The 23,457-nt window shown below is 47.9% G+C and overlaps 2 protein-coding genes and 1 long non-coding RNA gene across 3 annotated transcripts; 1 reads left to right on the plus strand and 2 right to left on the minus strand.

Annotated features, from left to right (window-relative positions):
- Positions 1-532: 532 nt before the first annotated feature.
- On the plus strand, positions 533-8,528 carry LOC116995529. Its single transcript, XR_004417750.2, has 2 exons — positions 533-725; positions 8,247-8,528. It is a non-coding gene; the product is annotated as an uncharacterized LOC116995529 (long non-coding RNA).
- LOC116995528 (mitochondrial dynamics protein MID51) lies at positions 7,096-16,458 on the minus strand. Its single transcript, XM_033058325.2, has 5 exons — positions 16,372-16,458; positions 14,930-15,078; positions 14,618-14,798; positions 12,378-12,640; positions 7,096-11,324 (listed from the first exon to the last, which is right to left on the minus strand). The coding sequence occupies exons 2-5, from the start codon at positions 15,071-15,073 to the stop codon at positions 10,518-10,520; spliced, it is 1,395 nt and encodes a 464-aa protein (XP_032914216.1). The 5' UTR covers positions 15,074-15,078; positions 16,372-16,458; the 3' UTR covers positions 7,096-10,517.
- A 70-nt stretch (positions 16,459-16,528) lies between these two features.
- Positions 16,529-16,906, minus strand: LOC122149391 (MIEF1 upstream open reading frame protein-like). Its single transcript, XM_042779220.1, has one exon. The coding sequence runs from the start codon at positions 16,755-16,757 to the stop codon at positions 16,545-16,547; it is 213 nt and encodes a 70-aa protein (XP_042635154.1). The 5' UTR covers positions 16,758-16,906; the 3' UTR covers positions 16,529-16,544.
- Between the last annotated feature and the right edge of the window lie 6,551 nt (positions 16,907-23,457).

Raw genomic sequence — 23,457 nt, forward strand, 5'->3', positions numbered from 1 at the left:
TAAGCAGCTCTGAAGAAAATTTAATTTCCAGCATAAAAAGGCTTCTCAGGGAAGACCAATTTTGTGTGCATAGTGAGTGAAGTCCTGCTGTCACATTGACAGCTTTATCACTGTGGATGTTATTTTCCTGTCTGGGCACCTTGGCATAGCTAACTCCTGGAGTAAGTAAGATCCATCCTGACACAGAAATGAGGGGCCAGCTGCAGGAAAAGGAGCTGCTCTTCCAGAACTCACTGCAGGAGAGAGGCCAAGGGCCTGGCTGGGAAGCAATGAATAAAGCAGTGCCCTGATAAATCCCGCACTGCAGAGAGCCACCTCCAGCCAAACGGCATCACCAGGAGGTGGAAAACTAACACTTCTCCATTCACCCTCCTCATCCTTAGGATGGAAGGTCAATACATGGGCTTTAATAATCTCCTTGGTTTTAAAGTAAACATTGCAAAGGAAAAGAGGTTTTCTTCTTCCACCAGCAGGAATACAGGAGACAAACGTGCTGGACTCTGTCAGTAAGCACACCCGAGGACATAAATGTTTCCATAGTAACATCTGTCACACAGCCTGGGCTGGCTGCACAGGATGCTCTCAGGGATTGTCAGTGGCAGGGAAGCTCCTGGGCCTCTGTGGCGGGGAGCAAGGGTGGTGGGAGGAGCAGGGGAACCAGCAAAAGTAAGAGAGAGATGTCTGCTCTTGTCTGGAGTGCTGGGAAAGCTGCAGCCAGGGGGAAGGTGAGCTGACACTGCATTGTGAGAGTGCATGATGGCCATGGTGGCACCGGGCAGACAGCTCTGGGCTCCCGCTGAGCCTCAGTGCCCTGGAGAAGGAGCAGATGGGCTTTCTGCTGGCCCTGGGCTCTGCTGGGGTGGCTGGGGAGGAGGGGGCACTGCCTGCCTCGAAGAAGGGAGGGTGTGAGGCAAGCCCCAGGGGGATTCTTGAGGGATAACCTGAGTCCTTTGAAACTTCCACCAGGAGGGACAGGAAGCCTTACCCCGCACTTCACTCAACAAAGCATTTCCAGAGACTAGCAGGAATTTTTTCCTGGAGACAGTGTTGAGGAAAACACAAGGGAGGAATGAGGCAAAGCAGAGAGACATTTTGAGCAATTTTGAGGGAGAATTACCTACAACCTCTATGGCACAGATTAATTCACTGTGCTTGCTTGCTTCTTTCCCCATGTGGTACAAACAGATTTCTGAAAGATTTTTTCTACCAGATTCTTGTTGTAAGCTCTTTAGGGATTGCTTTATAGATCTTCCATTTTGAAACTGGATCAAAAAGCAAATATATATGATTAAAGATCAGGCTGGGAGGTGTTAACATCCATCTTTTATTACATACAAAATAAGTTATCCATATGCTCTGCCTCATTTGTTTTGGACTACTACACCGAATGGAATCTCTAATAAATCATTCACTGCTTACCCACCCCCTCACTGTCTTCTGTTTCCATCCTGCTATGTAAATATCCCTGACATTAGAAATGAGACTAATAAAAAAGAGGATTAAATCTGCAATTTACATTTGCAACTTACAGTTCAATTATTTTACACAGTTACGGAAACAACCCTGGTTGTCCACCTACATTTTTCTTACTGAACAAACTTGGGCATGCCAAGCACATGCTGGTAGCTCACAAAATACGTGTCTCCAGTGGCTTAGTTACTCAGAATCAGCCAGGCTTCGGCCAGCTGCCACAAGTAAAAACATTGTGCAAATCTGGTTAGAGGGAGGTGAGTTGTAACTTGCCCAAGCATGAGTTTCCTAAGCAAAGCTACAACTGGCTGAAAATGATGTTTAGCAAAAAATATGCATGAAGGAGGGAGAGCAGGGAGTACTGACTTTTGTTCAGACCATTGGGGGATATTTTCAGTTGTCTCATTGTCCAGCCTTGTTTTATTATGATGAAAGTACTTGGGGGTCAAGAATAATCCTTCATATGCATTAGACATGTGGGCTCAGTTTAGTACACAGACAAAAGCCTTAAAAGCAATAACAGAACAGAAACACATTTCATGTCAACTATTGTTCTTCGTGGGCCCACAGCTGATGTGACCCCCGCTGCAGACTGTGTGCTCAGTGTACATCAAAATGTATGTACCTGAATGTTAGCAGCATCTGCTGGAGTCACACCTGCCAGGTGTCTTGTGCCCTTCTGTGCAAAAGGATGAAGAGGAGAGTGACAAGGCACATTGCTTATTTTCTAGCAGGGTAAAGTTAACAAGAGCGAGGCCTGGCAAGTAGGTACCGATTATGAGACTGTAGCATCTCAGCCCAGACGCCAGTGAGTGAGTAACTTCAGCGGAGCTCTTTCAGTGTCTCAGTGTCCCTTAGACTGGTCAGCATGAGGGCTCCTTGCTGTACCAGCCCAGCAGCAGTTACACTGCACTCCTGAACCTGGTGCCTAAACCAGCAGCTTCAGCTGAAGCAGGTGGAAGGGTTATTTGAGCTTATTTCAGCCTCTCTGTTCAGTGAGGGGGGGCGTGCAGTGAAAGGACAATACCAGGCTGTGCTCTGTGTGTTCCACTGGGGGATTTGTTTTTCACTTCGTGTCACTTCAGAGTGTTTTGATGAGGCCAGAGAGAGAGACTGTGCACAGGTGTATCCTGTGAGTGAAATAAAAGAGTTCCAGGGATCTTTTGTGTGTGTGTGAAATCTCTCATTCTGATGCTGGCAGGCAAGCAAGAACACTGACACAAGTAGTTCAGATGAAGCTCTGAAACTCATTTGAGGATAAGTCACTGTTGAGGCTGTTCCTGCCCAGGTCCCTGGGGAGGAATGCTGCAGCCATTATTCAGTAATAATTTTCCACTCTCCACAGGCAGCAGCTGCTCAGTGATTTACTAGCAGACTTTGTACTGTTTTAGCATATATTTGTTTACAAAGGAGGAGAGAAAAATGCGGATGTTGACACAATTGTGATACCATTGAGTTTATAGCATTTTCCTGAAGGAAAGTAATTTTCCCTCCCAAGGTCTCTGTGTTAGGGGATTTGGCAAATTATGTCAGAAAGATTCTTCCAGAAGACTTTGAGCCTGTTCTGCTCCCTGCACTTGTACATGCACTGATGGGTGGCCTCAGAAGAGCCTCAGGTGTGTTACAGGCAGACTGGCCATGGGCAGGCTGGATAGTAGTCCCCAAAGAAGAGTTTGCAGCCAAAGTGCCATATGGAGTAGGTGCTGTGGCTTCTCAACCCACCTTGCCCTCTTCCTGCCATTGCTGTGGTGCCTGGTGAGGGAGGCTTGCAGTTCTCTTAATGGGAGGAGGTTTCTGTGCTTGACTGCTGAGAGAACTGGTTTGGGACTAAAGCCAGGTGTGTCAGGAGCCAGCCACAGCAGCTCAGCTCTGCTGGGGAGGTACAGCTGGCCTGCTTTTCTGGCAGTCAGAGGGTGAGACTGTTGAGGCTGTGTCCTGGCTTCAAGAGGAGACATCCCTGGGTTTGAGATAATGCTGGTGCTATTCAGGAAGGTAACATTTGAGCCATTCACCTCAGTCATGCAGTCTCAGTGAGAGATGCTGAGCACTTACCAGAAATACAGGTCTCCCCTGGGAAGGGCAGGCTCACAAAAGGGTAAGTCTGTCCCAGGGCACAAGGCTTGGGAGTTCACCAGTCTGCTGGTGACACCAAACATCCTCCTTGGCAGTGCACAGTGATGGACTGAGAATGCATTATTCTTCATTCATTATCTTGTTTTACATAGACAAAGAAAAAATACAAAAAAAAAAAAAAAAAAAAAAAAAAAAGAAAGAGAAGGGTTCCTAGCCCAAAACATAAGCTCATTGCTCCTTGTTCAAGAAACGGCACCAGACTGGATACTGTCTCTCTCATGGCCACAGGCAGTGTTTGGAAAAGAGAGGGTTTGTGCCTTGGTCACGTCCTTGCCTCAGCAGAAAGCATCCTCCCTGTGAATACCAGGGAGCTGGGCCCCTGCCAGCATGCTCTCTAACAAGCACCGTGGGAGCTGCAGCTCTGCAGCCTCTGGGAATGCTGTGCCTTGTACTACCTTGGCTCCAGCGCACCTCAGGGCCTCTGACAGCGATTTGCTGCTGCTGCAAACCAGCAGCAGCTAAATATGATTCACATCTTATTATCCACATAAGTGTTGGTACTTACTGTCTGAAGGTCCCCTGTGCTAAATAAATTCAAGAATCTGAAGGCAAAAATGTCATTCTGCCGTACTGCTTCCAGGAACAATTGCGTCTTGCCTTTCAAGGGGGGTAAGGAGCCTGCCAGGGCCCTACGAGATGTGAAGTAATGCCCATTGTGAGGGAGGTAAAAAGCCAACACATCATTTGCCACCTGTGCCCTCGTGTCTGTTGACTCTGAGGCCTGTCCTTTGCAATGCTGAGCAGAATGAGGCAGGAGGGTTGTACAGGACTGGGGTCATTGCAGTGGGATGCCTTACGGGACAGTATCACCCCTGTGCTTCTGTAGAACAGTGACAATTCTACCACAGAGAGAGGAAAGGTGGAATTGCACTGAAGCCAGGGAATTGTTGCCTAACAAAAGTAATTCCTAAATAAAACAAGTAATGCAAGTGAGCAACTCTTGCTCATTATTTGTATGGAGAAGGCTTTTCATGAAGAATGTGGTAGAATTTATATATATATATTTCCCTTGAGAAGCTTAGCACTGAGTGTTAATAGACAGATCAAAGAGCTACTTAGCCACAGGAGCCAGGGAAATTGAATCTGGGCAGCAAAATAAAAATCAATCTGACTTCTAGTGTGTTTAATGTGATTTTGTTCAGAACTGACTTCTGAATGAGTACTTAGGAAAGCTTAAGATCATGAGAAGTTTGAGTTCCTTGAGTCAAACTCTTGTGTCCCACTCTCTTTACTTCTTGTAAAATGACAGGAACATTTCCTATGTACAGAAAGGTTTCAGATCTTCCCTGCCTTACCCATTGGTCTTATTACCCTATTTTGCCTTATTTGTTTGCAAGATTATTCCACAGGATCACATACTGTATAGAAAGGAGTAATAGCCTGCTCACCAGAACATTTCTGGGTCCTTGACTTGTGAGTAATGCTGTCCTTCTCAAAGTATGCTAGTAAAAATTTTATCCTTGATTGTGTAAGGGACACAGTTGTTAAATGAAAGCTACTCTAAGGTGTTGCATCTTAAAAAAAAAGTATAAAAGGTAAAAGGGAGGGGGAGGATATTTCTTGAATCCCTCAGATTGTAAACTCAGATAGTAAATCAGCCTGACAAGGATAAAGAAGATAAAATCCAGATATCTCAGGGAGTTCCCTGGTTGTCTGGACTGCAGCAGTTCTCCCAGGGCTGGAAGGCAATACTGGGTGTCACTGGTAGGAGGTAGAATCTCCCATTTCTTGCTTGCTGCATCTGTGGGCAAAGCCCCACATTTCAAGATCCAGTGAGCCATGCTAGAGCCATTGAACAGCACAGGTAGTGAGCAAACATATCTTACCTGGAAGAGAAATTCCTCACTTGGAAGAGCCTCCCTTTTTTTTCCTTTTTTTTTTTTTTGGTGAAACTAAAATTTGGAAGAGGCTCTTTTTTTTTTTCTATGGGACTAAATTTAAAAAGCAGCAGCTGTCTGCAGTTTTATAAAGTTTAGAATATTAAAATAAACCTTAAAAAGCCACAGATGCAACTAAGTATTTGGGTACAAAAGAAGAAACACTATTAATGCAGTTCAACAGTTTAGTATGATAACCTCAAATCTGGGGTTCAGTCATCCTTTCTTTCCCAGTTTAAGTTTAGATACAAAATAGGCTAGAATTTATGTATTCTTTTTAAAATTAAGAGATGCAAAAATAAATAAGTAAAATGTAAAAACTCAGCTACATTAATATCCAGGACAGGACTGTGGTTATGTAACAAAATGGGCAAAATATTTTGCTTTTTCCAAAATTCACTTTCCTCCTAAACTGTTTGTTCCTTAGGCTAAGAACAAAAGAGATTCCAAGTGTTTGCAGCCTGGAGTACTTGTGCTCTTCTTCTTTGTAGCAATTTTATCCATACTTGCAATAATTATCATCACTCCCCTCCAATTATTTCTTCTTTACATTAAACAGACACTTATCTTTTGATCTTTCCTCGCTGTTCATGCCAGGACAGCTTTTATGCAAAGATGCAAACCGCTGTATATATTAACCATGCATTGCAGGCTCTAGGCATTCCAGGGGCTTTAACTTGAGTGGGTAATACCTGTCAGAGATTTCACAGAGGAGCTTATTTTAGCTGCTCCTGTAAGACTCTGTATGGCATGAAATGTGCTTGATCTCATCTGATCTGTTTCTATCACAGGACAGATTAAAAGAAAAAAAAAAAAAAAAAACCAAAGCAACGCAGGCAAGGGATATTAGAAAAAAAGAAAAAGTTGGAGATGTAGACTCCCTTTGTATCATAAAATACCCTCCAAAATAATTAATTACAGAGTCCTCATTAAAACAAGTCTTACAGGACAGTGTTGCCACTGTAGCATGTCTTCCAAGAATTAAGCAGCCTGGGATCCATCAAAAGCAACACGACTTCACACTTTATTTGACATTCAACATTTCCACTCCACCTTCCCAAGCAGGCACATAAAACTGGGTCTTACTGTGAAGAACTTCAACACACCAGACAGGGGCCCCTGGCAAAGCATCTTCCTCACTGCCTCAAGGCTGATGCCTGGATAAGAGAGGAGTGCATTTGGGAGGGAGAGGCCTGGCACACAAAAACCAAGGTGTGACTGAAGAAGGGTGGGGAAGCCCACACAGGGAAGTTTAATATTCCAGAGGCACGGAAGCCTCTGAAGTCTGGGGAGCCACATGAAAAGCAGGTGCCTGTCGGGGCACGCGGACTGTCGGGGAGAGGATGAGAGGCTCAGCGCCACAATTACGCATCATCTTGTGACTGGTGTGAAAGGAGCCAAGATGCTGCTGCGCCCGAGCTGATTGCTCCCTCGAGACAAGCTGCAATGTGCTGAGTGCCCAGAGCTGCAAAGGGAAAGCAAGTGAATCAGCAAGGGGCAAGCCAGTCCCCAAGCACTGGTGTGGTGCAGAATTATATCAGCATGAAGGTGATACACCAAGATGAAAGCAGAGAGATATGTTCCTTTGTTTATAAACACGCCAGAGACAACCAGGTTACTGTGGAAAGTAATTTTATTTCTGAATTCCACACACTCTGTCACAGATCATGCACTTGGACTTTCCCCTTTGCAAATCCACAGCCTCCAGGCCTGGGAGGGATGAGGCATCATCTCTTCACTTCTCACTGCGTGCCCACATGCTAAGAATGAGGGGGCCTTGATGGCAGCTTGCCAGGGGGCAGAAAGCAGCCTCTTGCTTCCATAATTGCTTTTAAACACGGGAAAAGAAATCCATCTGACTCGAAAGATTAGCAGTGGAGCTCAGCAGCAGTGAAACCCACAGCTGAGCAAATTGGTCCTCACCCTGTGCTTACAGGGAACAAGACAACAATCCCATGGGAAGCTTGTGTGAGCTAAGCTACAGCAGAACACAGGGAGACATTCTTGGAGCTGAGGCAGCCACTACCCCAATGCATGCCCTGGGCCTCTTACAATCAATCTGTCTCTGAGCTGCTCCGCCAGGAAGGTGGCCAGGAGCTGCCCTTTTCACATTCAGCTTTAGGTTCTCCTGCTCTGTGCTACAGATTTGACCAGGAAGTAAGACAGCCCTCCAGGCTGTGCATCAACGCATGTACTGCATTTAATACTGAAAGGTGCCAGTTTGAAAGACTCTGCAACATTCTGTTTGACCCACAGGCTGGGTGCAGCATTACCGCAAGTTTTCTGCATACTCACCCTACACCTTCTTCCCTGCTTCTATTGCCCCTTATACCTGATCCTGCTCTTAAAATATTCCTAGTTGCAGTGTCCCTGTGACCCATCACATCTTTGGCCTTTGTCAAGATTGCCACTGCCAGGGCAGCTATTGCCTGCTGTGGTGGCTGCGTGTAGGAAGTGATCATTTGCCTCCTGAGAACAGGCTCGTGGCTAGCTCAAAGGAGGGCAAAACCGGAGGGAAGAAATTATGGAGATGGTTGATGGAAGTGAAATGGAGCAGAGTCTACAGAAAAGGCAAAAAGGCAGCTTCAGTCTCCATTTGATACACAAATTGAGCTCAATAGCAGCAAAAAAATGGCCATAAAATATTAATTCATTAGGTTGCCAGGAAGAAGTAAAAACATTCATGTAAAAAAATTATATATACAGATATGTATATGACAACTGTTCTCAAGTTATATCTCACCTTTTTTTTTTTTTTGTATCTAGAGTTTTAATCATTTCCAACCACATTGTTACAATGCGAAGACCACAGTACTGGAGTCAGCACCAAGTGAGGGGTGACATCACACTGAAGAAATGAGCTTTGGGGGAACTCCTGACAACCCAGATATTTTAATATTTTTGTTGACCTTCAAGTAATTAAAAACAAGGGGAATTCCCCCCAATAGCCTATAGGCTCCGAGTCTCATCTGTCTGCTTTTAGGGTAGGAAGGCTGACATCAGAAAGGCAGTGAGGGACAAGGGAAGGAAAAGAGGAAAAAATCTGGGAACCAGAGTGAAGAGCAATCAACAGTTGACCAACACTGACTGCTGCAAAATTTACAAAACACAAAGTCATACAAATGGGATTCCTGTTAACCTTTGATAGACTATAGACTTTATATATACACACACACACTTCAAAGTACACATCTGGCAGTCTAGAAAATACCAGTACCCTAAGGATTAAATAATTTAAAATGCAATGTTGCGCTATCACTGTATACAGAATGCTGTCTGACACGTTGGCTAAAATGGACGGATTGTCCGAGAAAGATGCTCCCTCCCTCACCTCACCAGCACTGCCTCCAGAAAGAACCCAGGGTGAAAGACTTCCCTCCGTGGTTCCACTCCTGAAAATTCACCTTGAAACTTCTCTGTCAAAGATGGGGGAAGTCCTGAGAGGAAGGGAGGAGAAAAGGATTCCTGCTCCCTCCAAACTCTGCTGCTGCAGTACTCTACTGGCTAAGGAGGCTGGACAGCAAGGGCAAAAAAAGATGCTAACGCAGGGAAAAGGCAAATATGCTTCTGAAACAATAGTTATATTGGTCTTTTGAGATACACACAGAGTTCCAGACTTGGGGGGACACCTTCTCTCTCACTTTTTGAAGACAGCAGGTGGCAGAGTCTACAGCCTGACAGCAGCCATAGACAGGAGTGGGCAGAACTGCACTGCCAACAGGTCCAAACAGAAGGAATGGGAAGGTGTGCCCTCACCAGCTTTCTATGAGTATTTGTATATTGGGAGCACTGGAAAGTCAGGGGATGAACAGCCTCAGTTCTGGGGAGGAGACTAAAGCACACAGAGCAGATGGCAAAGCTAACATATTCCTAAATGCCAGCTTCGTGTATAATACCAGTGTATGGGACAGAACCTTGCTGAAGACACCAGTTCAGTTCTGTCACCTTAACAGCCTTTAGAGCTGGTGAGAATCTGGCTTGTGTGTGCTTATTCCAAAGCCCTTTGAGGCATGCAGTCTTGTTTCCATCTCGAGTAAACCAGAACAGCCATGAACTCTTGGGAAAAAGATGAACAAAAATAATCCCCATTCCCATGTGTGTCTCCCACCCCTCCCCTCTAATCACCCTCTCTTCCTCTAGGCCAGAGACAACTAAAGAGCTGCCTTGTTCTCCATTCCCAATGCCATTCCCAGCAGATCTGGCTAGGCAGGAACAGCAAGCTTTGCTTCTTCAGCCTCATTATACAGCCAGACCACAAAGGTTCCTTCCTCCCCTGTGACAGCTTCAACAGGAACTGCCCATACAAGAGGTTGTGTTGCAGCAAACTGGACAAATTTTGGCCCTTAATACTGAACCCATCTTGCAAAGGATGAGAAGGCTCCATGGGAGCGGGAGCTGTGGAAATTCTCCAATTTCAAGCTCTAAACCCCTAAATATTGCCAGTGTAATCATTATCCACTCAGAAATACAAAAAGAACCCTATCCAAAATCTCTCACTCAGTCTGCCCTGCATGACTGGGCCAAAAGGACATAAAAAAAAGGAAAATGAGACAGTGTGGGACAGCAGAGAAAAAGAAACATAGGGCAAAATCAGGCTGGAGGAAATTAAACAACCTCAGTGCAAGTCTGCTAAAATCATCACTGGATTTACCAGCCCAGTTCCACCTTCTTCAGACCAAAAAGGGTTTGCTGCAGTACTTGTACTACAGAAGAAACAAGTGCATAGTTTGGTTTATTTTTTTGGTAGACACTTAAAATTCAGCAGAATTTATGTGAAGATCTCAGAGCTGCAGTTTTAGCCTCTCTTCCCTAGCCAATGGGTATCTGTTGGGGCAGAGATGGTGGAAATGGACCAGTAGCACCAAAAAATTCAGTGGGAGCACCAACTCCACAGCAGGAATTACTAATGAACCAAAAGGGGGGAGTGGTGAAGAGAGAGAGAGAGGGAGATAGGGAGAAGTGGAAAGAGACATAATTTGCAGTAATCAAAGTCTGCATTGGCTAAACCCTATCAACACTTCCCTAGGTAAGGCCCCATTATGTCTGCAGCAAGACCTCTGGCTCCGACAGAGAGCTGTAGAGGGTGTAGCCCAACTCATCCACTTCTTCAGGGGTGAGCTCTGAAAACAAGTTCACCTTGGGGTTCAGGGCACTGGGGAGGACACCTGCCTCCAAGTAGCGGATCAGCCCCTTCAGTGCCTGCAAGAAGCGATCAGCCAGCATGTCCTGGGACCAGTCGGACTCCTCCTGGGAGAGGTGCAGGATGACATTGGTGAGCTGGCTGGCAGTGAGGTGTTCAAGAGCTGGGTTTAACTTGCACACTGCTTTGAAGATCTTGAGGCACAAGCAGCGGCAGCCAGAATCACCCTGGTCCAGGGCGTGGAGGCGAGCCGTTTCCGCTGGCCGCAGGCTCAGGCGCCACAAGTTGTCATTCTGGGCCAATCGGTGAGGTTTGGCAACGAGGACAATATCCCCCAGTGTCAGGGATGGCAGAAAGTCAATAAAAAGATGCCGATCTGCATCATACTGGACTTCCAGTGTCAAATCTGCCGGGGGAGCTGCAGGACGGATCACATAGTCCAAGAGGCTCCCAATTGCTGGCCAGTTGATGGACCCAGCTACAACTTTCTCAAAGGTGTCTGCTACAGTTTTGGGGGAAAGGTAACCTCCCACCACACAGCGGTCCCAGTAGCTACTCCCACGAGGAAAGTACTCCAGGTTTTCTCGTCGCACCAAGTAGAAGCCAGGAATGTTCATGATGGTGTCCTCCCCCGGGATACATGACCACAGGTTCTGCTCCAGCATGAGAGGGACAATGAGCTGGATGTGGTCAGCTGTCACTACCTTTCACAAGAGAGAAAAGTTAGTAAGAATAAGTTTTCTCTCTTCACATTCATTTTATTCACCACCTTTAGATAGCCTTCTGTCCAAAGGAACCTGGAATAAGGATTCAGCTGTCTCATTCTCCTCTCTGCGTGGGACTCCCAGCCTTCCTTTGTTAAAAGGCATTCTGAAGGACTATTTCCAACCATCAGTGGGATAATTCCAAGGTACAGCCAAAGCTAGTGCTTACGTGGTATGTGCTATTTAGAGACCTGACACGGACTGGATATAGATGAATCATTCTGCCTTTAAGTTTGTTCCTTGATTGTGAGATGCAGCTGGCCTAGGGCATGGCAACACCACATGACAATTTAAACAGGAGACAGAGTATAAAGTTCCTTGACAAGCTTCCATTGTCATGGCTTAATAATCCAATGCTACAGCTAGGTATACTGCCCTCACCTGGTCTGCCACATTGTTTGGAAAAAGGCCATTAAAGATTCCTTTTCACCAATGTGATTAAGACCCCAGGTCTGAGTTTCACTGGACATTCCATGCTCCATTCCAGAGCTCTGACTCAAACAAAGAAGTGTGCCCCTGAATCATTCACTATAGCCATGGGCATCTTGCCATCAGGGAGATATTGCAGCAGGGACTGCTGTCGAATCCAAGTCTGTCACGCATTAAAAAAAAAAAAAGGGTAGGAAAGACCTACATAAATGTAAGGGAGTTCTGTATTTGGATGGTTACAGAGGGATGCAGAGAAAACAGTTGTCTACCAGAGAAACAACAAGAAAAAACACAACTAAAAGGAGACAGAAGGGAAGCAAAGAAGGACTGAGATATTTTTGAGAAATAAAGCAGCAAAAAGCAAAGGCCTTGCAGACAATGACAGAGCCTGGTCATGCCTGTTCAAACAGCACTGTGGAAATCAACGCCTGGCTCCACAGTGGGAAAGGCAACGCCAGGGGCCTTATGACTGAGGAATGCCGTGCTGAGCCAGCAGTGCCAACAGGGAGGCCTGAAACGCCGCTGCATGGTCAGCCCCCTGAGGAGGAGCGTCCCAGGAGTTACCTGCAGGTCGTCGTAGAGGCTGCCGCTGAGGTACATGTCGCGCAGGGGCATGTCGGGCAGCTTGGCGCGCAGGAAGCTGCGCAGCTCCGCGCAGATATCCACGGCCGCCTGCTTGGCCCGAGCCTGCTCGTCCGCCGGGATCGCCACCCGCCGCTGGTAGTACGCGAACAGCTTCTCCTGCAGGGACAGCCGAAGGCGGGACTTCTTCAGCTCCACCTGACTCCTCTTGGCAGATGGCTTGGGCTTTGTGGGGTGAAAAATGTCTGCAAGACAGAAGGGAAACTGTTGCAGCTGATTTTGCTGTGCAGAGCAGAATCTGCAGCGCGGAACTGTGGTCTCCCAGATCTCAAAAAGCCCTTGGCAGACATTTTGCAGGCTTTATGCAGGTACTACTCCAAAGGGGTGTGCTGAGGAACTTCAAAACCCATTGCTAAGAGCATCAAAAGGGATGAAAGCAAGTTACTAGATTCAAAATTTAGCCAGACTAATGTTGTGTACAAGGATGTAACTTTAATGGCTACGTGGGCAGTATCTCAGCTCAATTTCATCAAAAATTCAGTGCTGTTACCAGTTCAAAAGCTTGCAGTGTGATGCCAGACCAGTGAATAAACGTTTTTGAACAATCATCATGATCTCTTTCGAGTTTTTAACATTGAAACAGATTATTACAAATTACCAGCAAAACCCAGTCCTGACTAGCATATCAGAGAAGACTGTGCCACCTGGAAATGAAATAGCTGTTAGGAGTCTGATCAGCACAGTTATTAGGATGATGAGCTGACAGATCCGGGGCTGTCCCAGCTTAGACCATCATAGCTCCAGTGATACCCTCCTGAAACCTTCACTGGAAAAAGACTCAGAAGCACAATGCAACGACACAAGGCTTACATTGTGATCTGCGTTACTAAACAATGTCTGACCTGCACAGATTCTCTGAGCTGCCTTTTTTTCTGACTGGTTTCCCAAAGAAATAAATCAATGCTTCCCATCCGTTTCAGATTTCTCTTAACACGGATGAAGAGTTAACAATGACAATTAAAAGGGAATTACAGATCTAAGAGAACTTTGGAAGGGCTGTGATACCTAAGGGGTGCAGGAGAAATCCCCAAGTCAGTGGCCCATTAAAGCAATTGCCTGTTGCAGATTTGTTTGGTGACAGGCATTTGGCCACACAGTATGTGAGGAATGGCTGACCAAGCTGTATACAAACCCATCTAGCCCAGCCTCAGCAGCTGCTGCCTCTTGTCCCACTGGGTTCTTCTGGACAGATCTGAGCTTTTTATGTGTAAAGGAAATAATGCACAAAACCATAGGGAACTGGATTTCATTGCCTATTTATGAAAAAAAGATCAATTTCCAAACTGAGTTTTAATTTACTTCTAATTGAAGAATTTAAGGCACCATTACCAATGTTTTTATTACTCAGTCCATATGCTTGGGGACTCCAATCAAATGATCTAGACACCATTTAACACAGCTGTCTAGTTTTTAATGTTTCCTCAGCAGAAAACCTATTGCCATCCCAAAGATAACTTCCTTTAAAATAATATGGTAATCAAATTAATGGCTTGATTCTGATTTTTAGTTTAAATCTCCAAGTGTAAATCTCCTGAAATGAGTGACCAAGGATAGAAAGTAAAACCACTGAGAACAAAGAACCAACCACATGTAAAAAAAACATGGTTGGATTCTAAATTACTGATTATCCCACCCAGAATGAAAACTACAGGACACTTTCTACAGACTACTGAAGACAAACCCAGTGATAAGCAGCACTAAACAGGGAAATGTCAGTCCAGAAATTATTTGGAAAGTGGTAGCAATAATACAGAAAATACTGTTATAATTTGCTAGTACATTCACAACTTGAATACTCCTCTCTTAAAAAGATGCAAGCAAACTGGAATGACCCAAAGAAAGGCAACAGAATGCTTGAAATGAATGGAATACCTTTCTATCAGGAAAGATTAGATATTCAGATTGAAAGAGAAAAAATGAGGGAAAATAAAGCTTAACACCATGAAGTCATGACAAGAATGAAGAGTGCAAATAGATGACCATTACTGACTAGTTCCCAGTGTCAGTTCTGATTCTTGAAGTTACCAGTGGACCTGCATACAAGAAAAACATAAAAATCCCGGGCTAGGTAGGGTGTTTCCTTCCCTGCATTCCTTTAAAGAAATACAGGGTTTATAGGCCTGGGTGACTCTGGGATGCAGGAGGATGGCCATGCCTCTTACCTGTGTCTGCAGGTGAAGGATCAGTGGGAAGGGTCTGCAGGGAGCGGCTGAGGCTGGTCTTCATGTCCTGGGTCAGCAGGCGTGAGGAGGAGCCCAGCCAGTTTGGCTCTTCCCAGCTTCTCTTTCCCGACTGGCTCAAGCGGGTGGGGCTGCTGGGAGCACTGATGGCTCGGTCGTACATCTAAACCAAGAAGAGTTTGCGTCACTGGGGGCCCAACGCTTGCGTTTCACCCAGATCACTGCCAGCACCCGGCTCTTTGCGCTGCCCTCCCCGCTGCCGGAGCCGTGCCCGGTGCCGGCCGTGGCACTCACCCGCTTGACGGCCAGCGTGGCGATGCCCAGCATGGCGGCACCGCCCACGCCCAGCACCAGCCGCGCGTTGGCCAGCACGAAGTCGATGGCGGTGCCGATGCCGTTGTCATCCTTCTTCCCTTTGCGCTGCCCAGCGCCTGCCATCTCACCTGCAAGGAGCGGGAATGTTACGGGCACGGGCCAAAACACACGGCCCTGATGGTTCAGTCCCTTGTCCCACACCTCGCACCCACTGCTCCCGGGTTCTGCCCAGGAAGGCACCATCCAACCCTGCACCCTCTCCAATTATGTTCCCAGGACAGGACTGACCAAGACACATCCAATACCTGAGGGAACACATCCAAATCTGATGTAAGGTTCCTAATAATTGAACAGGTTTAATGAAAGAAAGCAGAATTTACTTCCACGGTATTTTGCAATAAAATCCTGCATATTAAGCGAAACCCTATAACTATTCAGGTATTTTTCTTACCACTTGTGCTTCTCAAGCAAAGCCCAGCCAATTTATTTTCAAATTTCTAACGTAACAAGTGTGATTTTGCTCACAGACAAGGCAATACAGCGCTGTTCAACTGTCTGGAACAAAGTGGAATCTTCCCCAAGAACTGACAGGCAGTCTCAAAGTTCCCATTCACAGATTAGACAGTGTCCAACCCCAGACACTTCAAAGAAACCCAAGAAACAACAGCAGAGACCGCAACACATCATAAAAGGAACAGCTCCCTTGTCTTCATTTGATGTTTATTCCTGCCCTGGAGGCTGGTGGGTTTGACTCTCAGACAAATCATGTAAAACACTGACGTGAATATTTTCTTACATGTGTACTTTTGTGTCCTCAAATTTCTATTTAACCTGACTTTGAGATTTAAATTTAAAGTCTCTGCCCAACGTGGCCTCAAGCTATGTCAGGGAAAGCTCAGGCTGGACATCAGGAACTTCTTCACAGAATGGGTGATGAGACATTGGACTGGGCTGCCCAATGCCAACGAGTGAGGCGATGGAGTCACCATCCCCGGGGATGTTTAACCTGGACATGACACATGTTCTAGCTACAAGGGGATCATCAGTCAAAGATAGGACTCAATGGTCTCAGAGCCCTTTTCTAACCCAAATGATTCTGTGATCCTGTAATACACACTTTACCATCACTGTACCCCTAAGTGGATCCCCAGTGAACCTATGTGAAAACACCAAGAAACTCTTGCTCTGTGACTTTATGTCTGTTTTCTGAGCCAGTGTCCAAGGCTCTGAGCCTGCCTGCCTGGGGTGGTTTAAAACTGTCCTTTGTTTTTTCTAAAGCCCAGCCAGGGGGAATGTTCCTGCCTGGATGAACCAAGAATACATTTGCATGTCATCCCCATGCAGGAAACACCCCGCACTTTCGCAAAGCTCACTGTAACAGCAGCACAAAGAACGAGGTTATATTATTGTAAATGACCTACCTGTGACCTAATGCATTTGTGAAGAGAACAGGAGAGCCCTCCTGGTGTGCTTCTGGTAGCACCTTCAGGACTTCTTTCAAGAAAGTGGTGGGTAGTGAGAGTTAATCATCTCTTCTGGTTGGAGAGGGGATTTTGGAAATAAGAGGGAGTTAAGTGGGAGCTACAGGGAATCTTTAAACCAGGCCCCCGAGCCTGCTCTGTAGGAAAGCCTGCCCCTTCTCCAGCTGCCTTTCCTTGTCCTCCAGCCGCTGCAGCCCCTGGTTCCGGCGGAACTCGCGGCGGATGGAGGCGAGGTAGAAATCCCGGTCGGTGTAGCGCAGGCCGCGGCCGCGGCGCAGCAGAGCCCGGTACAGACTCAGCACCGCCTCCCGGGACCACGCGGCCATGGGGGACAAGTGTGCGGCGCGAGCGGGCGACCTGCAGAGGAGGGACCGAGCGCGGGATCCGGGTCAGCTTCTCCCTTCCCGAGGGACCCGCCGGCCGCCGCCTGCAGCTGGGTGCCGGGGCCGCCCGTACAACGGCGCGGGGTAACGGGCGGGCCGAGGCGCGGGCGGGGCGCGGGGGCCGCTGCAGCCCCGCGGGAGGAGCGCGGCCGCCCCGCTCTCACCGGGATGTGCGCGCTGGGCCGCTCCGGGGCCGGTCCCGGGGTCACCCGGCAGCCCCGTGCTTCCGCTTCCGGGCCGCTTCCGGGCCGCTTCCGGGCCACGCCCGCCAATGGCAGCGCCAGCGCCGCGGGCAGCGAGCCGCGCGGGCCTGAGGCGGCGGCGGCGCGGCGCTGGCGCCCCCTGGCGGCCGGGAGGAGAGGTGCCCGCGCCCGTCCCACCCCGGCAGCCCGGGATGCTCCCGGCCGGGAAGGGCCCGCGGGCAGCCCGGGTGCCAGACCTCTGATGTCATGGAGTCCAGCCTCTGAACAACACCTTGTCAACCACACCATGGCGCTGAGTGCCACGTCCAGTCCTTCCTTAAACACCTCCAGGCATGGTGACCCCACCACCTCCCTGGGCAGCCCATCCCAGTGTCTAATCGCCCTTTCTGAGAAGGAATTCCCCGTAATGTCCAACCTGACCCTCCCCTGGAAGAGAGCAGTGGGTCAATGCTGCATCTCCTGACTAACTTACCAAATTCAAGCTCCTTATCTTTCTCCCCAAGGAGTCCCCAGAGGCAGGGCTTGGTCTGGAAGCCTCAAGGCTCCAGGGGAAGGGCAATAGCTGGCAGCTTCTCCAGGGTCTGCCTGAACTTTTTGCTCCACTGTCCAGGTGCAAATCCCACTCTTCCATTCTTGCCTTCTCTACTATGAGGCATCTCTAGAGCATACATACTTCTCCTTAGCCATCCTCTCCTGCCCAGGCCCTACCTAAATATAAAACATAATGTGCTGTGCCTCCCCTGGAGGGGAGGGTGAGAGAAAGAGCAAATGGTATGTGACAGAGGAGAGCCACATCACTTCGCACAATTCTCAGCCACACCAGATATGACAGCGATAGAACTGAACAGGAAGAAAAACAGAAGCTCTGGACTGGCGCACTCTGTGCCAATCTCCTCTTGTTCATTTCCTTTCTGAGATAAACAACCCCAATCGTTTTGATCTCTCTGTGAACGAATTTGCTATGCCCCTAATCAGGCCTTTCTGAGAAGGGCTTACTTGAACTGCAGACAGTATTCCCAGAGAGGCCGCACTAGTGATTTACATAATAGCATTATCATATTTTCCATATTATTCCCTCTTTCTTCCTTCTGCATGCTAATATTTTGTGTATGCTTTTTTTTTTTAACCTGCAGCTTCTCTCAGAGCCAGGGTTTGTGTGACATCCATATTATTTCTTGGGTTGCTAGAGAACATCTGGAGCTTTATAATTCTTATGTGCAATTGGTTTTCCCTCTTCTGACCTTGCACATACCCAGTTAATCCTTGGCAAATATGTAGTGTTCCCCATTTGCCACATTTACATTTTACTCAGTCCTTTTTGATCTCCTCAAGAGTCAATAGCTTTGATTAATCTTTTAAAAATGTTTAGTATATTGCTCATCTTTGTTTCCAGATCATCAGTTCATATACTGGGCTATCCAAGACCTCAGAGCCAGCATTCAAATTCCCTACTCTTTACCTGCTGCCAGAATGAAAATTGATCTTTGAACTCTCCTGCCAGCTTCCTGCCTCCTCCTTGGGTTGTTAATCTTCAGAAATACTTCCCTTCTCACAAGTGGACTCTGTCACTCCTGGGGCACGTGTGCTGATGAGCCCAGTCCCCAAAACTCCCAAGTCTGGGTCAAACCTTGAGCAGCCACACGTGGCAAGCCCCTGGTGTGCCTCCAGTGGGATCTGCTGGGTCAGGCTGAGTAGTGATGCACTTCCCTGCTGCCCTCCTGCCATGGCAGCCAAGGACTGCCACCTGCATAAGCGTCCCCTCCCCAGCCCGGCCCCCTTGGGTTGTGCCTGTTTTGGTGTTTCTGTCTGTGCTTTCCCCCCCAGGCTGGCTGCCAGCTCCCGGGCCCCTGGCCAGCAGCTGTGTGTGCGTGTTGTGAGCTCATCCACGCGCACAGTGAGTGTCTCCAAAGGGCCCAGCCCTGTGGGACCTCGCGTGCTGTGCCCGCTGCCCCACAGCTCTGCCCACGCCTGCACGCTGTGGGCAGGGGCCTCAGCCTGCCCCTTCTCTCTTGCAAAGAGGAGGGCAAGTGCCAGGGCCAGCAGCACAAGACTGATCCCACTCCAGCTGCCCTGCGAGGGCCCAAACTGGTGACATGCTGGGGGTTGTAAGTTTGAACTCTGCCTCGAGACGATCCCCCCTGTCTCCAGGGTTTCCCACACTCTGCTGACCCCCTGCACACAGCTGCTGGGACCCACCCAGCACCCCCAAAGACCTGTGCTCCCCTGAGGGCCCCAGGGTCCTGTCGCCTGCAGAACCCTGTTGTCTGGTGGCTTCTTCACCCATGGAGTCACTGGGTATGGGGTTTCCCGTGTGACTCCAGCCTGTGTCTTTGTAAAAAAGGGAATTTACTTGCCCTGGCAGGCCAGGTGCAGGCAGAAAGGAAGGAGCACACCTTTGCTGTGCTCCTGGAGAACAATAACAACCTTTGTTTCTCAAAATTGACCAAGTGAGCTCGAAATATCAAAGGCACCATGTGTGACAGGGCACAATAACCCGTGCTGTTACCTGGAATAAGACTAAGACATCCCCCCCGTCCCCCGCCTCCTCGGGAGTCTCCAGAGCCACCACTCCTTGGCCAGTCCTCTCACGCTTGGAGCCAGTTCTGCCACTCAAGCAGCCACTGCCACAGGCTTTGATGGCCACTAAAATCAACAAATGACTTCCCTTGAGCCCCTGAGGCTTGCAGCATCTGCTCCTGGGAGCCAAGTGCCATGCCCAGGGCTTCCTACACCCGTTCTGCAAGGGCAGGAGCATTCCCAGCCGGGGAGACATCCCTGTGTGCCTGTCACCAGCCAGCAAACCCTCCCTGGGCAGCAGGGAGGTGAATGTGAGCCTCAGAGCTGCAAGTGGCATCTTGGAGGGGCTCTGCAGGGATGGGAAACAAACTGTGCTTGGAAGTAGAAGGCTGGTGTCTTAGAGGAGCCAGAAAGCAGTTCTAAAATGCGAGGGGGAAGATGTATAGTGATCCACCTATAGTATCTGAGCTTGAGCTTGATATCCTTAGTATATTCTAGTAAATGGACCTCATAGGAGGCCTTTTGGCAGTCTCAGCCCCATTCAACAGCTCTCCCTTTAATTGCAGCCCTGTTTCTTTACTTTTCTTGAGCAGTTGTATTAGTGGCATTTGGGCTCCTGTTCTCCAGCTGTGATGAGCCAGGAGGGGCAGAGGCCCAAGGGTGGCACACCTGGGTTCATTTCCTGAAGCCCCATCAGCTTTGATGTTGAGTGCATGTAGGAAGACAGGTGGTGAGGAAGGAGAGACCACTAGTGCATAGCCACCTTTCAAGGAGCATTCCTGATGTAGAGCCAAGACCCACATTTTAGTAGGGACAGCAAATATCCCATCTAGTAAGTCACATTCAAGGTATGTTTTTGACAGGGGGAAGAAGGGAAAGGTTCCAGCCTCGCTGCAGCTGAAGTGGGGCTTTTCAGATCCCCACACTTCCATCCCTGCAGTGCAGGGGGTTGCAAACACTGTCAGCAGTAAGTGGTCTCCTGTGTGAAGAAGCAGAGCTGCTGTCCCTGTGAGGGGATGCACTGACACTCACTGAGGAGGCTCAGTTTCATTACCCAACACATTGAAATTGCATCTGTAGTACTTTTCCAATTGGTCTGTGCCCACCTTCACTCCCAGCACGACTCATGCTTCTTCAAATTTCCCTGTGGCTGGGTTTGTTGGGGACTTTTCTCATTATTCCCTGACCAGTGAGATTCCATCCCTGACCTCCCCCATCCCATTTTTCACTTTGCACCAGCTGCATGCTGCAGGAGGTTTAAAGAGCCATTCATGGGCCCTGCTTTTGTGAGTGCTGTTGTCCTTGCAATCTTGCATCCCTACAACAGCCCATTTTCTGCAGGGGCAGTGTCAGCAGAGAGCAGAGGGCTTGCAGCTGGTGGTACCACCTGCCTGAGCTGAACTGCACATGCTGACCTCAGATTTTCTTGTGCTGCTTCGCCTGCTGTGTGCTGGGATGATGTGCTCCACGTTCTCAGCATGAACATGGGATTTTGGTTTGTGGAAGGGTTACCTGGACTCCAGCATTAGGTGTGGTTTGGTCCCATGCACGTCCAGACCACCTGAGAAGGGCATGGCTGCTGTTTGTTGCTGCTTCTCTTATTTTTCTAAGCAAAGGCACCTATTACCCCATTAAGTCATGGGCCCTTAGATTTATTTCTGTCCCATTTACCTGGTTTTTGTTTTGCCGTGGTCTGACATTCACTTCTTGGAAACAGTTTGAGACAAATGCTTTAAAAACACTGCAAAGTAAAAAGAAGTGGGTAGATGTTTTCTATATTCTTTTATTTTTATGTGTATGCCTGGTTCTTAGTAAGTGTCTGAGGGGGGAAAAAATAACTGATAATTTGTTGCTCTCTCTTTGGAAGAAGTCCAGACTGTAGAACAGGGCTAAAATGCCAGGAAAGAGTTTGTTGCATAGAGGCAGGCTTATGTTATTTTATTTTATGCATTCCTTGGATAACATATTTTCTTTAATTTCAGATCCTGGAGAAGTCATTTTAGATCTTTATTCAGCACAGTTTATTTGCTCTTCTTCTGAGTTTTCCTTATTTTTAGAAAGGTGAAGCGTGTTCCCAAATTAAATCGTTACTGGGATGGACTTCAGCCAAGAGGATCCGTGGTTCAAGCCGTAAGGCACAGGAAACACAAGAGCAAAACAATAGAGTTCTATATTGTGTTTCATTTGGCAGGGCGAGGAGAGATATGGCCTTGAAAGATTTGTATTCCTACATAGCTGTAATATATTTTAAAAGACAGTAAGAACTATTTTCACTTCTCACTTAGCTTAAAAAAATAAGCACACACAGAAATGCTGAAAAATGTTGGTGTTGCCAGATGCTCCTTAGTTCCAAGTAAAGGTTCACGTCTGGGGATCCCAGAGATGCTTACAGTAACATCCCAAACATTAGCTGAAGAGAGCTGATCCTTTACCTTTTTGCTGATACGCTTGTCCCTGCTGCAGCTTCAAAGGCAGCGCTTGCAGCAGCCTGGCCCCAAGCCAGGCTCCTCAACAAAGCATCCATGGTTTATATTCCTTTTGTCAGCCTCTTACTTCAGTGATCTGGAGCCCTTCTCTAGATGGGACAGTTTTGCAGCGACAGAGCAAAGCCCTGCAAAGCTCCCAGGGGAAGGTTTGCCTTCAGCACACCCAGGAGCCTCAGGAACGCGCACCACTGCCAGGGAGCAAGAACGTGCCTCCCTTCTGCAGTGGCTGTGGCCAAATCCTCTTTGTGGCAGTGCTCTGGAAAGCAGGGCAGCCACAGCCTGCAGCTGTGGGCACGTGAGCATGAAGCCATTTGCTGGTGACACTCTCTGGGGCTGGAGTGACTCTCCCTGGCTGCTCCACAGGCTGCCTGCCAGCCAGCTGAGACCTCACTGCTTCCCCAGCTGAGCTGCTAAAGCTGTGAGATTTAGAAGCATAATATAAAATTGGATTAATACTTAAAAATTAACTGTCCCCGCTAAGAAGCACATTAAAACGTGTCCTTACACAGGGAAGAAATGTATCCCAGCAACAAAAACAAACAGCTGGCAAAATGGGGTCTGGTATCCCCTTTCCAGCTTTCTGAAAGGTGTTTTGAGTTTATAATGAAGTCACGTTGTTTCCAAGCACGCTGGTGTTTGGAAACAGCACGTCCATCCCTTTATCAGCTGGCCTGATAGGCATCAATAAGGAATCAGCTGGAGCCAGCCCCTCCCTGAACCAGAGACACAGAGTCCCTTGCAGCCTCCCCACCGATGAGTGTTGCACAGGGGCCAGGATGAGCACCAGACATCCATGAGAGAGACCAAGAGCTTGGGAGAAACCACTGACTTCCAGGCAGGTCATGCCAGAGCTCCTCCATGATGCATCACCCCATCTAACACCTGCTGGGGTACTGAAATTCTGCGAAACACGCAGGATTGCTTGGCATCAGATGGCTTGCAGGCTCCTAGTTCAATATGGTGCTTAAGGCTCCATATCTATCCCAGGATGCATGCTGGATTTACTAAGATCTCTTTTGGTGTTTTGAGGGACCCTCTTGACATGGTAAATGGGGCTTGTGGCAGGGCCACATGCTCCCTGCTGCTCCTGCAAATGAAGGTCTCCACCCCAGCCTGGTTGGTCCAAGAGCCAACCCCTCTCACGCACAGAGGCACTTGGAGCTCCTGCAGCACAAGCTCATGCTTTCCAGGGAAAAAGGTCTTTTTCAAAAGAAACAAAAGAAATGTCATTTATGTTACTTTTAAAAATAATATAAATGTCAGTAAAGATTTTGTGTTAGAAGCAAGAAAAATAATGTGGGAGAACCTTTGACCTAGTCAACTCCCATTTCTTAAACTGTCTCACTAAATTACCATTGGTCTATGCTTATAGACTTATACTTCCCCTCTTGAAAAACTGAAATCTCAAGCATGCTGGTCATAACCTATTTTTAGATT

This window comes from Catharus ustulatus, chromosome 4, assembly GCF_009819885.2.
Source record: "Catharus ustulatus isolate bCatUst1 chromosome 4, bCatUst1.pri.v2, whole genome shotgun sequence".
Classification (NCBI taxonomy): Eukaryota; Metazoa; Chordata; class Aves; order Passeriformes; family Turdidae; genus Catharus; species Catharus ustulatus.

Excerpts from the sequence above, each read along its gene's own strand:
- LOC116995528 (XM_033058325.2), bottom strand. The coding sequence starts at position 15,073 with ATGGCAGGCGCTGGGCAGCGCAAAGGGAAGAAGGATGACAACGGCATC. Across the intron at positions 14,799-14,929 it reads CCACGCTGGCCGTCAAGCGG|ATGTACGACCGAGCCATCAG; the intron begins GTGAGTGCCACG and ends TTCTTGGTTTAG. Across the intron at positions 12,641-14,617 it reads TCCTTCACCTGCAGACACAG|ACATTTTTCACCCCACAAAG; the intron begins GTAAGAGGCATG and ends TCTGTCTTGCAG.
- LOC122149391 (XM_042779220.1), bottom strand. The coding sequence starts at position 16,757 with ATGGCCGCGTGGTCCCGGGAGGCGGTGCTGAGTCTGTACCGGGCTCTG.